The 14,417-nt window shown below is 40.2% G+C and overlaps 1 protein-coding gene across 8 annotated transcripts in view; it reads left to right on the forward strand.

The window, feature by feature from the left end:
• EBF1 (EBF transcription factor 1) overlaps positions 1-14,417 on the forward strand; it is a 381,387-nt gene that overhangs the window by 340,494 nt on the left and 26,476 nt on the right. For all 8 annotated transcript variants that reach the window (XM_008515123.2, XM_008515135.2, XM_070570379.1 and 5 more), the window contains exon 11: positions 6,140-6,228. In XM_008515123.2, the coding sequence (XP_008513345.1) occupies positions 6,140-6,228 (89 nt within the window). The remainder of the gene's footprint in view (positions 1-6,139; positions 6,229-14,417) is intronic.

The raw sequence follows: 14,417 nt of genomic DNA on the forward strand, positions 1-14,417 counted from the left end.
AAGAGACAACCTGGAATACCACTTGAGCACTAAACATCTAGGCAGGTAATGAAATAGCCAAATGGCTGGAAATGTAACAAATTTCTTCATTAACCATATTTTTGGCTCTTGTTTAGGTTTCTGGTTGATTTTGTGGTTTATATATTTTAAAGTCAGTCTTAAAGATAGGTTTGTGAAGATAACTTGCTGTTTTATTGTTTACCTCTGGTCGTTAATTTAGTGACTGAGGGAAAAATGGGGCCATTATGGAAGGAAAAGGCTCTGCCTAACACATATGTAATAACTCTCATGCGCAGAATGGATCTGCCTCGAAGGGAAATGCTCTGCTGTTACTCCTTTGGTTCAAATAGAGAGTAGTCACCAGGGAAGCTTGGAGACCCAGGTGCTGGTTTTATCATTGCCTCTGCTATGAGGTTTTATTTATTACTTGGCATAGAGTCTAGATATTTGTTTGGACATTAAATGGCAATAGAATATAAATATTACCTTCCTAATATCTGCGTTTCTTTTTATTTCCAGTCAAAATGACATCATGTCACACAACCATTAAAAAAAGGAAATTAAAACCCCAGAAATATGTTAAAGCGCTACAGTGAGTGGCTGAGCTATAAAAGCAGGGAACTCTGCGCGCTGATGTTGGAATGGCACCCAACGCTCTTTTCCCCTGATGTTTGGGAACACAACTCTCCACCCTCTCATTTCCTTTGTTTCCAAGAATAAGTATTCAAGAAGTTAAGGAAGACGGAGGAGTGATTTCCCTAAAATGAAACTCTGAAAAGAGAAAAATCCATTTTCCTAACTGAGAATGCATTCATCTTGACTACATGATTTTAATTTGCAAATAAGTCCCCTTAGAGAGAATTTTCTATATTTGATGTGTTTGTGAAGTGGATTAAAGAAAAAAAGACTAAAGGCATGAGAAGGCCACAATTCACATATATATCTGGTTAGGATTTACTCATTACCAGATGTTTTAAATGCATTTTGTAATTTTGTCTTTACTACTAGTGCTTAAAATCTAGTTGTATTATTCTAAATTTTCTTTGCATATAGTATTTGATGGTGCGTGAACATTTGGACACTGTGAATAATAGCTTTGTATAACCAAAGCTGTTCTGTCTTGACCAGAACTTCAATTGAAGCCCAAAGGAGAAGGGTTCTGCAGAGACTGGTTTTGCATAGAAAGTGACTGGTTTCCTTTAGGGGAGTCTGAGATTATGAGATTGTGAAGGAACCCAAAGTCATTTATAAGCAGTCCCAACACAAAGCCAATTAAGTGGTTTGATTTTTTTAACCATTTAATTAACTTCTACTTTTTGAAAAATAATGACTTTGATGCAGCTGAAATGCCAGGCCCATGCATATATCCCTTGTTTGCTACCAGGATCTGTTCTCCAGTGTTATACCATAGCTGTGAATGAGAGGACCTCTCCGAAATCTCAGCGATGAGCCTGCCCTGCGAGCTTGCTCTGCTGTGTAGAAGCATTTGATCTTGCTTCTTATGCGTTCATAGAGCAGTTTCAGACCTACTGTAGTAGATGTACTCAGCTCCATAAGGTCCTACTTAGGCTTATTCAGCTAATACGTATCTGCCTCTAAGTTTGAACAAGACGGTGGAAGACATCTTGAATTCAAATGTTTGTGGTTCCCCAACAGCCTGATCACTCTTGAAATCCATGTGTCTCTGTTAAGTGCAGTGTGACCCTGGTGAAGGCTATGTCAGAACCAGAAGTGGAGATGGTGACCCACCATCTGACCATGAGGGAGGCAAGAGAATAGATTCCTGAAGCCGGGTCCTGAGAGTCGCAGCTGCATTGCAACTCTACAAAAGTAGTTCATCTATCTTTTTGGGTTGGATTATGTACACCTTTCAGAAAGTGTATTTTTGAGGGCTTATGGTGTTGTGACACAAAACAGTTCCTGCAAATGCTATCTGAACACATGATAGGCACTAAAACTGATTATTGAATCCGTGGAGAATTTATTATCTTGTGGAACTTTTTAAATGCCCACATTGATCCCATTTTATTCTGCTGATTTAAAACTCGAGGCTTTTCTTATTTGGGATTATGGATTTCTTCTAAACGTCTGAACCTCCCTTATTTTGTTACCATCGCTAACTGGTCTCGGATGACACCCTCTCAAAGCCTCTTCAGAGAGAGAGGACTAGGTCTTGAGAAGCAGGACCACAGAAGCTGCTCTCATCATTGCATTCCCTTTGCAGTTTACGGCTTCATCTGTTTTTTCTTTTTTCAACCTAAGATGCTCATGCTTCTTTATTTGTGGTTAATTATGCCCAATTAAGTTTCTTTTCTTTCTCTACTAGGTTCTCGGAATTTTCCCAAGTTTTAGAGGAAAAAAATCGATTAGTCCCCTTTCTGCTGGAGCTCCCTGAGCCCTATGCTTGAATACAATGAGGTCACTTTGTTGAAGGATTAACTTTATATTACATTCTTGCAGAGTAGATGTATGTCCCTAAGGTACGACTCCCCCCACTGATGAAATAAATATACCATTCTTTATGATTCCTCCCTGTTACCCTCTCTGTTGATTTTCAGAAAGTTTATGAATAGTCACATATTTATACAACTGGCCAAAAGTATACTACTTATTTTTCTTATGGTCTGTAATAACCTATGCAAGGTTATTAAAGAGTATACAGACCCCTTTTAAGGCATAGTTTCTTATGTCATTACTTTATACAAGCAGGTCAAATTGCATCTCAGCCACAATCTCTTGCTCTTAACCTTTTTCTCTGATTATAAAAGTAATATATATTCATTGTGGAAAATTTAGACAACGCACAGCACAAGAGAAGGAAGAAAAGCACTTCAAGACTCACTTCTTAGAAATGACTACTGTTAGCCAGTTTATACACAGAAACGTTTTCTGTACGTTCATTTAAAAAAAAGTAATCAGGGGCTGGCCCAGTGGTGCAGCGGTTAAGTGCACATGTTCCACTTCAGCGGTCTGGTTTTCATCGGTTCGGATCCCTGGTGCGGACATGACACGGCTTGTCAAGCCATGCTGTGGTAGGCGTCCCATATATAAACTAGAGGAAGATGAGCACGGATCTTAGCTCGAGGCCAGTCTTCCTCAGCAAAAAGAGGAGGATTGGCAGCAGATGTTAGCTCAGGGCTAATCTTCCTCAAAAAAAAATAATAATTGTATGGTATGCATGTTCCTGTATTCTGCTTTTTAACCTCAATATATATTATTTCAGTAAAGATTTTTTTTTTTTGTATTCCATTGCTTTTGACGACTGCATCATATTCCATTCCATGAGAGTGAGATAATTTAACCATCTTCCTCCCTAGACATTTCATCTTCCAGGTTGTTATTCTTTTAAAGTAACACTCTTTATGGCCCCTCTCACTCAGTAATTGGCTTAATTTTTTTCCCTAATCAGTGCAATCAGAGAAATCATCAGGCACCTTCAAATTTAATACCACAAGCTTTGTCTTGCATATCTTTAGTTGTTATCTGCATCTACAGCACTGGACAACGCCATTGTAATATTCAGTACATAAATTGAGGTCAGGTTAATAGATTTGAAAATATGAGCGTAGAGCAAATGATAAAGGCATGGGAAATAAATTAAAGGCCTTTGTCTTAAGTCTGAAATATTTCCTCCCACGTAGTGTACTTCCATAGAGTAGATGCTTATTTTTCTTTGAATAATGAGTTTACTATATCTAATTCAATTACTTTTTGTGGCAACAGAATGACTTCTCGTCAGCTCCTTAGCTATTAGTTCCATATGATGTTTGAATCAGTTCTTTTAATTGCAGATATTAAGTGTCACTCATTCCGCTGTGAGTTGTCCGTATGGCCAGAGAAACACATCCTCCCCCCAATACATCAGACAGTCGTTCAATTAACAACTGCTGGTTTCTTGACACAGTAGGAATTAATTTATTATGCAAACAACTGAAGGGGTGGGTCAACAATTCAAGTTTTATTGGTGGCTTAGCCTGAAAAATAAAACCAAGAATTAGAATTTTCAGGATGCTGAATTATGTCTTCAGATATTAAAATGATACATTTAATTGTCTAAAGCTATTTTTATGGCTAAACATCTTTGTTGGCAATTAGTATTATGAGTGGGAGATGAATGTGATATATAACGTAAACCTAGGTGCTTATTCCCGTCACTCTCATGCATTTCTTGATTAAATACCATGGATTTTACGAGTAACAGCTTCCCCGCATAAAGGGTTCTATGGCTTTTTCTCTAGACGTCTAATTTGAAAAAAGGATTCTTCTCAAGGGCTTAGAAAGTAATTCATAAAATGGGAGGAATAATAAATATTGTGCCTTAACTCCTGTGCTGGTATTGATAGAGAGATTTGGTGCACCTGGGGATAATTTTGGTTAATTTCCACAAGAGGCAGGTTGAAAGTTTACTGTTTAGAATGGGGGAAGAGAGAGAAATACCTAAATCTCATACTTGCAAAAATGATTACATTCTCTTAAATGAAAACGCTACTCTATTAACAACTTCAATAAGCATTGCATTTGGGGAAAAATCTTTTTAATAAAAAGTTACCTGAAGTTCACTCCAACTTAAAATATACAAGTGAGGAAAAAGTACTTACTCTGATTTATGTGTCTTTGGGAAGTGTAATTATTGGCTTTTTACTCACCTATGTAAAACAATGTACTTTTGTAAATGGATTTCTGGCCACTTTACGCAGCCTTTTTTTTTTTTTTTTCCTTTTTTTTCTTACATAAAAAGTAAGCACTGTCAATCAAGGAATTTTAAGGTTTATTTCCTCTTTAGAAATGATTGATAGCCTTTTAGATTTACAAGTTGACAAGTTAAAGGGTTCTATTGGTATAATTATGTACTAAATTCACAGTCTTTCAATTTAAATGTCCTTTTAAAACCACAAGATTATCATACCTGTATTTTGAAAAGTGGGCCAGTCAGTTTGGGTTGGTATACAAATTGCTTCCATTAGCCTTGGGACCTATTTGAATTTAATACAGTTTTTTAAAGTTAGTAGTAGTGTGGATCTTACTTTTAGAATTTAGGTTAATGGAAATGCATTGTAAGTAAAGCATGTGGCAACTTGTTTTCTAATGTATAGCTAAATGTCAGAACTACAAAGACTGTCTTTTTATTCAGTATGAGAGAAAATATGTGGTTGAATACTTTGGTTACACTAAAAAAGAAAAGAAGAACAAAACCCACCCACCCACCCATTACTTAGAGGATGTGGGGGATATGGGTAGAGGATGGAGCTGCCACCTTTCCTAGTCAGGTGAGGAAGGCTGAAGATGTTCATATCCTGAGGAAGAATTTTGAAAATGATAGAACAGTCGTCCATTTTGCATCATGTTTAATTTAAGGATGCTTTGGAAAGGGTGTAGACAATGGGTACAAGACCCATTGTCTCCAAATATTATTACAGGTTTGCTCTTCTTTTAGACTTTTTAAGACTTCTTGGAGACCCAGCTGCTCTAAGCTAGTTCTCCACAGAGGCTGGTCTCTTTCCTGAAATAATGTTCATGGTGGGAATCAGTCTGCCATTTTAGATGTGAGGGTGTTGTCTAAGGGCGTTTTCAATACCCATCTCTCTGCAGGCTCTATCTAGGGTAGGATAGGCTTTCTGTGCCGGCAAGATCCAGCCTCCCCTGCCCGCACCACACTCTTGCAGGCTTAATTGCCACAGAAGGTGCTGAGATACTGTATCTCCTGAGGTTCATTAGAGATTTTTCATTAAGCAAGTGCTTTTAATTCTCCTGCTGTTTATAATCTGTAGATACCCTCAGGCAAACCCCTGAGCATTTTGACCTGGCATCTGATTAAAGTGAATCCTCAAACCTCACATCAAACACCATTTTATTTTCTATTTTCATTAATGTAAGGAATATAGAGTTTGACCAAAAGAACAGAGTTCAAGACCTGCTACTAATGTTCTTTTGAGCGAGCCACTGCCCATCATGGTAGATAGCAGAAGTAGATGGTGGGAACGTTCAGCAAAGGGATCATTCGTCAGATCATTTTATGGTCTAATTCAAAAGCATCAATTAAATTTTGGATTTCCAAGTTATTTCCACACCATCGGTGTTGCAAAGCGTGTTCTATTTTATTTCCTGACATTGTTCTAATTGTGTGCCTTCTTCGTTGCAGCGCTCAACGAACCCACCATCGATTATGGTTTCCAGAGGTTACAGAAGGTCATTCCTCGGCACCCTGGCGACCCTGAGCGTTTGCCAAAGGTCAGGATACCTCCTCTTTGGGTTGTGGTCTCTGGAAACTTGGGCTTGGGTGATTGGCAGAAAACTTTGCCACTGATAAAAATTAGTTCATAGATAAGCAACTCAATATTCTTGTGCTTTGTGTGTTTGGTACTATAAGGTAAGCAGTAATAAAAGGAGCAAGCACTTATGTGCCAAGTGATGTACTTATTTTTACATACACTATGTCATTTATTCCTCTCGAAAGCCCTCTCAGGTTTGTACTATTACCACCTCTATTTTAGAGAAGAAAATAATCAAGCAAAGAGAGCTTAAATCATTTGCCCAAGGTCACACAGCATGTAAATTGCTAAACTGAGCTTCAAACCTATACAGCCTCGCTCCAAAGTCCATGTTATTAATCACTACATCATACCAGTTCTCAGGAGGGAAAAGAACACTGCTTTTCTACCTAGATGAGGATCCGTACTTATCCCTGGTGAAGCTAGAGCTCAAAAAGAACATTGGTAAATCTCGCAACTGGGCAAATAAGACAGAGCTTCTTACCTCCAGAGGCATCCCACCTAATTGGGAAATAAGGCACAAATGTGAGGAATTAAACAAAAATTCAAGACAGAGTAATAATATGTCACACACCGATGTGCCATTAATTGCCAATGCAGAAAGAAGGAAATTCACATTTATTGACTACTGTTCTGTACTTGTTGTCAATGTTGGGAGTATTCCTATCTCTGAACCCAGGAACTTGGGCCCTCTGTGGGAGAGATCACCTTACACAACACAGACAACTAATCATAACAGAAGGTAATGGATACATTTAACAAAAGTGCAAACCAAGTTCCGTAAGGACGCAGAGGAGAGAACAGTTAAATGCTAAATAAGTTCAAAGTACAGAATTAGTAGAACTACCACTCACTGTTTACTGACAGCAAAATGGAATTTCATTTACTACGCAAGTGAAAACTATTATAAATTGAATGAGTAGATGAGAGGACCTCTCCTTGCCACGGTAAGTCTAGAGATATGTCACTTCTGGATCTGTCTCTCTTCATAAAACACTTAGAAAAGTGAAGTTGGCATCCTCCCTAGCTCGGCGAACTTCTTTGGGGGATCATCATCCCATCAAATCAAATCCTACCTGTGTACCTGCTGCACTGGGAGGCAAAGCCGCCCGTCAGAACAGGCTTCGTCCAGGAGAAAGCTGGCCCACAAATTCATGTACAGACGTGGGGGCTGGTGGGGTCGGGGAGGGGGTGCTATCTGCTCCAGGAAGGCAAGGGCCGTGGCAAGAAAGCGTCCATCCTCTACCGAGACCTCAGATGAAGAACCACACAGCCTTCAGTCTCAACCTTCAGCTTCCCAGAACAGCCTTACTTCCCCTGAATTTTATTCACCTTGGTAAAAACTTCTAGAAAACATTTCATCTGAGGAAGAAATCATATAATGTGTCAGTCTGTTCATACCCTTGACTTTGAAAGGGGCCTCCGTCTTACTCATCCTTCCCTTTCACCCTGACTTACTTATTCTTGGTGAGCAATGAAATAATCTAATAATAATAGTGAACGGCTCTCTTCTTCCCTAGCATAGCTGTGAGGTGGAGAGAGTTACCTTTAGGTTCCTCTGTCTGGCAGGAACCTAGCTCCCATGCGTTTCCTGTGGGACAATAATTGGTAATTTTACAGCACAGCAATATAAACAATGTGTGTCCACCCAATGGTCAGTGCCTTGGGTGTCTCAGTGGTAGAAAAAAGGCATGGGTGCAATGCCAGATTCTTCCCATTGTTTCCATTTGGGGACTGTCTTTGCTTTGCACTGGCATTTGAAGTTTCTAGAGTCTGCTAAAAGGGACTGGAGAGTCAGACTGGGTCTGGTAGAACTCAGAGTAAGGGCACCTACTAGCTATGCAATCTGGGTCAAAATTCTTTCTTTCTTCCCCCCTCCCAAATTCTTTACCTCTCTGTGCCTCAACTTCCTTCTCTATCAAATGGAGATGGCAGTATTTCCTACTTCTTTAGGTTGTTATTTTAGTGACTTATTTAGCAGTCAGCAAAAGGTAGCTATGACTGTTTGCTAATTGCATTAGAGTGCGACCCTTGCTTCGGAGAGCTCATCCGTCCAATCTCTACAGAGCAAGACATCCTAATCCTGGTGACCAGTTGTGTATATAATTTATCTTCTGGGCCTCAGTTTCTTCATCTATAAAATGGGGATAATAATCCTCCCGACTTCATAGGGATCTCGTAAGGATGATAAGGGCTAATCCCATGGGTGCCCTTGGCACAGTATCTGGCCCACAGTTGCCACTCTATAAATATTTATTGAAAAGTGGAAGAGAAATCTTGTTTTAATGGTTGAAGTCTGAAGAAGCCTGGCAGTACTTTTCTTAATCATAAAGAAAGAAGAGAAATAGGAATATAGGGTTGAGTTTGTGTACTTACTTTTACAAACATTTTTATGGTTGCACATCACGTTCAGAAATGTTGAACAAATAGCACAGGCACGTGTCGCTTCATGCCCAGTGACCTGATGGTGAAATTCCCAGCCCCTTTTTCCTGGGTTTGGGAAGAGTAATCAAGGACACAATGGATTTGTGTGTTAAGGAAACACTCCACAGCTTGCATCTAGCCACTTGACCGTGCAAGGACTTTGGCTGGAGCCCACCCCAGGAAGCTCTCTGTGTGACTCAGATCAGAGTGGCTGTCCTCTTGGCTCTGAATGTTAAGGTGGAGCGAGAGTTCAAGAGCAGGGTCAGGAAGTGGCGGATGGAGCCAGCACAAGGTATTCCTGTGCACTTGGGGATTTATAATCCTGCTATCCATTGTTAGGGGGATAAAAATGGGCTCCGCCTTTCTTAGAATCATGGTCAGTGTTTGTCAAACAGGAGTGTTTCAGTGAGCCATGGACCACACACCTTAAAAAACAAACTGTGCTTTATTAAACCCATGTGTTTGTGAATAGACAAAGCTAGATTCATACAACCACCCACATATTCTGTCAAATGAAACTGCTCCAAAGACCAAGCAGACAGCCTTCCATAATAATATGCCTTTGTATGCTGGCTTGTGCTTTCTCGAAGAACTTGTACATGCTTTGTTTTATTGGAGCCCCTCTTGTGAGAGAAGTCGAGAAAGCAGACATCATGCCCGTTTACCAACTGAGAAAACGGGAGCAAGCTGAAGCCTTCTCTGTAAATTATTTTATCTCTGAAAGTCACCATTAGTGATAGTTGCTGTACACACAAATTCAAAGTACTATAATTATGCTAACCCCAGATGTTTCTGGCCTTCCTTTTTCATATGCACGTGGAGAAGGGCAGGCTAAAGTTTTTAAATCACAGCATTCTATTCTGTTTCATACAGACTTGCCTTCCTCTCTGGATCCTGGAGGGAGAGAAAGGAACATGTGACTGACTTTGGGGTGAAGGTTGACTTTTCCTATAATATAGAGGTGAGGGGGATGGGGCCTGTGTTCAATCAAAAGCTCTGAGATGCTGAAATTCTTGGTGCAATCCATAATCATTGAGCAAGAAGCTCTGTCTGTTTGGAAGGCCGGAGGTGTCTCCACCCCCTCTAGTTTGTTGGTTGTCTTCGTGAGTGGTCAGTGCGGGTGAGCGCAAGGGCAGTGAGAGCCGACCCTGAGCTGAGCCCTCTGTGTGTTAGCTGTCAATCCCTGGAAGCAGTAACATTTACTTCATGCCCACTGTGTGCCCCGCGTGGCTTTATCGAGGTTTTTGAAGAGCACAGAGACCAAGAGAATGGGTTCTCATGCCAAACAGACATAAATTGTGAAAACCAGATCTACTGCTTGGTGCAGTGACTCAACCTCCCCGTCCTCTGTTTTCTCCTTGGTGATACAGCTTGCCCCACTGTGTTGCTGTTGGGCGTTAGTGAGATCTTTACACAGAGGTCTCTGGCGTATGGCAAGGCTTCAGTAGTGAATGGGGCTACTAATCCCTGCAAGGTGGTCCTCCCCATTTCACGAGAGTCAGAGTTCCCAGAGGGCTGTGGCGTGCTACAGCTTCTCAGCTGGCAAGTGGGAAAATTAAGATTTGAACCCAGGTCCTCTGGTTCAAAAACCTCACTATCATCACTGCATTGAGTTCCGACTTTTCCCCTAGATCCACAAACCCAAATAATTCTGTCTGGAGGTGATTCGCTTCTCTCTCCTGTCCCTTGCCTACACCTCACCTCCATCCTACTTAACCTCTCGACAGCTTTCTCTCATTTCCCCACTGAGATAGGTTGGCATGGGGACCTCCATAGGGCAAACATGTTTGTTTTTTTTTTTTCTCCAAGAGCCAGTCCCTCTTTTAGAGAAAATAAAGCAGTTTGAGAAAAGTAACAAAGGCAGCATTTGTGTATTTTGCTTTATGGAGCTGAAAATATCTGGTAAATTGATCCAGTGGGAGTAATAAATACACATTACTTTATCTTGTTCCTCATGTCCTATACCCCTGAGCCTTGATAGAACAACACCACTTAATAGACTTAGAAAAGAGTAATTACACTCATTGGTTGTGTGATTTTTCAGCCCTCCCAGCCCTGCCTGACCTTCTAATTTAGCTCACCGTGTCTAACTAATGCATTTATATTCATCTTTTATGAAGCATGTATAGTACAGAATTGACTTTAGAGCCTTTTTCAAGCTGTCCTCCCAGGTTTGCAATCTGGTTAGTAGTAAGGAGGGTGGGAGCTCTCTATCCATCTCTATCCATTCGCATATCTGGATAACGCATATACATGGCTCACAGCGTTTTTTTATCCTTTATGAAACATAATAAAAAGTATTTATTACATTTTTACTTTAAAGCTTTTATACATTCTAGCATTATTTACAGCTAAACATGCAGGCAAAAGATGCGAGTGTTTTAAAAATGATTACTGTTAATGTTTCTGCTTGTCAGAAGTGCTTAAATTTTCCTGCACTTTGTCTAAAAACTTAGTACTGTTGCCTTTTAAGAACAACACATTTAAAAGATCTTGCAAGTTAGATTTGCAAACACTGCTGACAGTTTGTGATGAATGATATTGCAAAATTTGCAAGATGTTTGTCATTTCACACAGTCGACATATTAAGGAATGGATTAAGAAATGCGAAACCCCTGAGGAAAACAACCATCCCAAACAAAAACCCAAACAAACCTCAACCAAACCTTGAACCCAGAGAGCACACACACCAGAATCTCTCACCCGGGTTTTCGCTCCCAACTTCCCACTCAGCCAGTGGAACCCAATTGTTCTCAGTGCATTTTCTCTCACCATATGGTCTCCTCATTACCATACACTAAGAGTCCATATGGGAAACTTGTGAAATGAACTGTATTCATTTTAACTGCCAGATGAGCAGCCTTTTGCTTTGCAAGCTTAGCTTAAGTCATCTGCTGTCTTCTTGTTGTTATGGCAACAAGGCACCAATAAAAAATTCTAATCTACTGTAAGTGATCACGGTATTTTAAGTGCTTGCCTATAACTGCCCTCAAAGGGGAGGAGGAGGAGGGGTTATATCTGTCCAAGGAGCAAAGGGTTGTTCTTCATTCCAGCAGGTGTCAGTAAAGAAGCTGGTGAGATGGGGGTGAGGTGCCAGGATGGCCCTGTAGTAGATAAGGATTGTAACGGATTGCAGAGGGATGGATGGTAGCAAGGATGGATTACAGACCTTTTGGGTGGGTCTAGAAAAAACATTGAATGTCAAAAACCAGAGTGCTTCCAGCAGACACGTTGCTCTGCTGGTGTAGTGAAGCCTGCCGTGAATAAAACTCAAGGTTCTGAACTACACAGACAGCAAATCCTCATGGTAGCTTCTCCTGCATTGGCATGAGAAAAAAATCTCAGCTTCCATGAGCCTGCTCTTCCTGCACACGGGAATTAGTCATTTCCAACACCATGCTAATTAAGAGTACCTTAAAGTAATGGAAGTAGGCAGCAGCATCCTTAAATATAAATCATTTTCACCTCTGCAGGCCATATGATATGTTGCATCTCTGTCGCTCTATCTGTATTGAAAGTGAATGTTTATAGTCTCAGTTCATCAGTTCACATTAGCCTCATGCTGAATATTTAAACACAGAACAATTTGAACGCACCATGAAGGAAGACAGTGGCTGCACTTTCATTTGGAACAGCAAGGGCTCATCTAATAATAATTTAGTAAATCAGCCATTTAGTGGCTCGGTTGTGCACTGCATTGTGCCAAATATTATTCAGTTCAACTGTACACTTGCAGAATTGAGATTCAGGCTCTAGTCACAGGCACTGTTTTTGCTCAATGGAGAGACGAGACCCAAAACTACCCTCCCTAAAGAGTGTTCGTGTTTAGTGATTTATCATAAATACAGAGCTGGGGCAAAATAAAACTGGAGTCGGCTGTATACAATGTATTCTAATTATGCTTTTATTGTTTTGGTATTTATGCAAAGACTATCAGTAATTCAAAACCTGCACTTGCATCAGTGAAAACACAAATAAGAAATCTTTGCATAACCACATTGCCTGTTAGCAGAAAAGGGGATGACTAAGGGTTTCACAAAAGGATAAAGAAAAACTCTACATCTTTATCTTCCACACTGTGACACTGGCCACTCTCTCATCTTATTCATTCATTTATTTTTTTTAATTTGAGGAAACTATTCACATTATATCCAGAAACCAAAGTCACTGTACTCAAACAAAAATACAGAAACAAAAGAAGATCATGTATTATATTCAACTCTTAGAAAAAGCACGCTGGAGTTTGATTCCAAGAAACATTTTGTCTCTGCATTCTCTTGTCAAAAACACAAACTGTGGAATGCAGGACATTTCCCTCCTCTCTCCACTGTATCTGCCAGAAAATTTACAGGCAAATTCCACTTCCCCATTTTGATAATATACTCAGTTTTAGAGGCTTGGTGTCCACTACTGCTTATGCTTCTTTTACCAGGGGAGTTTAGCCTAGATCTGTACACCCCTGAAATTGCGGATAGAATCAGCTGTGTTTGTGTATGTGTGTGTTGTGAATATGCATGCACACATGCATTCACATAGCATCTTTCTGGGGAAGGAGATTGTAGTTTTATTTTAAAAACCCATGACTCCCATAAAAGTTACAATTCTCACTTCTTTACATGATTTATTTTATCTTTAACTGACTTATTTTGCGGTAAGTTATTCTGTTTGTCATTATTGTATCATGCCCATTTTAGAGACAAGGAAACTGAGGCTCAGAGAGGACAAGTAACTGCTCAAGCTTATGCGGCTGGTAAATGGAGGTTTTCTGCCTCACCAGACTTCCTCACCATTAGCCCGTTCTGAATCTTTCACAGTGTTTTGCAAATAGGATTCCATCTCAAACAGCACTCAAGGCACGTAATACACATTGACTCTAAGAATGCATATAATTTGCCAAAGTTTTCTGGAAGCTAAGTGAGGGTTATCAATATTATTGCTGGCTATATGTCTGCTGAGCCAGGTGGGAGCGTTAACCCTGCTTTACAGATGAGGAAATGGAGACTTGTGTTTACAATGCTAATAAGTGGCAGAACACCGATTTGAGCCAACTCTATTGGACTCCACAGCCAGTATCCCTAAGTACTGCCTCCTAAAATTAAGAAAAAGGAATTTTAAGAAAAAAGGCAATTTTGCAAACCAATCCTAAAAAATCCTCAAGCTTGGCAGTGATGAGTGAGTGGAAGCATAGACTGAAGTTAGCTCACAACTGGCTGAGCCAGGCGAAAGTGGCAGCATGCTTTAAAAATACGCACCAACAAACCTGAGGGTAATTCTCCTTCTCTTTCTGTAGCTGCAAAGTCATTGTCATAGGGACTGGTGATAACAGCTACTCCAGTAAATGAATTCTGGAACCTCTTTCAAGTTCAGCGCTTGATGAGGGGGACTAAGTTTAACCTACTTCATATCACACTCTGCTCGTTGAATATAATTACTCATTAGTTGAAGAAGTCACAGGAGGAACAAGGGGCTCATTCATTTCTGCCTACTGACCATGCAACATCCTGCTCTTAGAGAATAAAACCCTTAGAAACAAAGGTGCTAGGAGATCTCCAGCCTCGCTCACTATTTTCAGCCTTGAGTAACACTTCAATTAAGCATTGGAGTAATAAGAACCAAGCCCCAGCAGTCTCGAGGCAATGGATTTTAATTGCAGTTCTACTCGGGACCATCTGTAAAGCCTGGGAATCATCATTTACAGATACTGTTCGTCTAGAGGTCCATGTC

This window comes from Equus przewalskii, chromosome 13, assembly GCF_037783145.1.
Source record: "Equus przewalskii isolate Varuska chromosome 13, EquPr2, whole genome shotgun sequence".
NCBI lineage: Eukaryota > Metazoa > Chordata > Mammalia > Perissodactyla > Equidae > Equus > Equus przewalskii.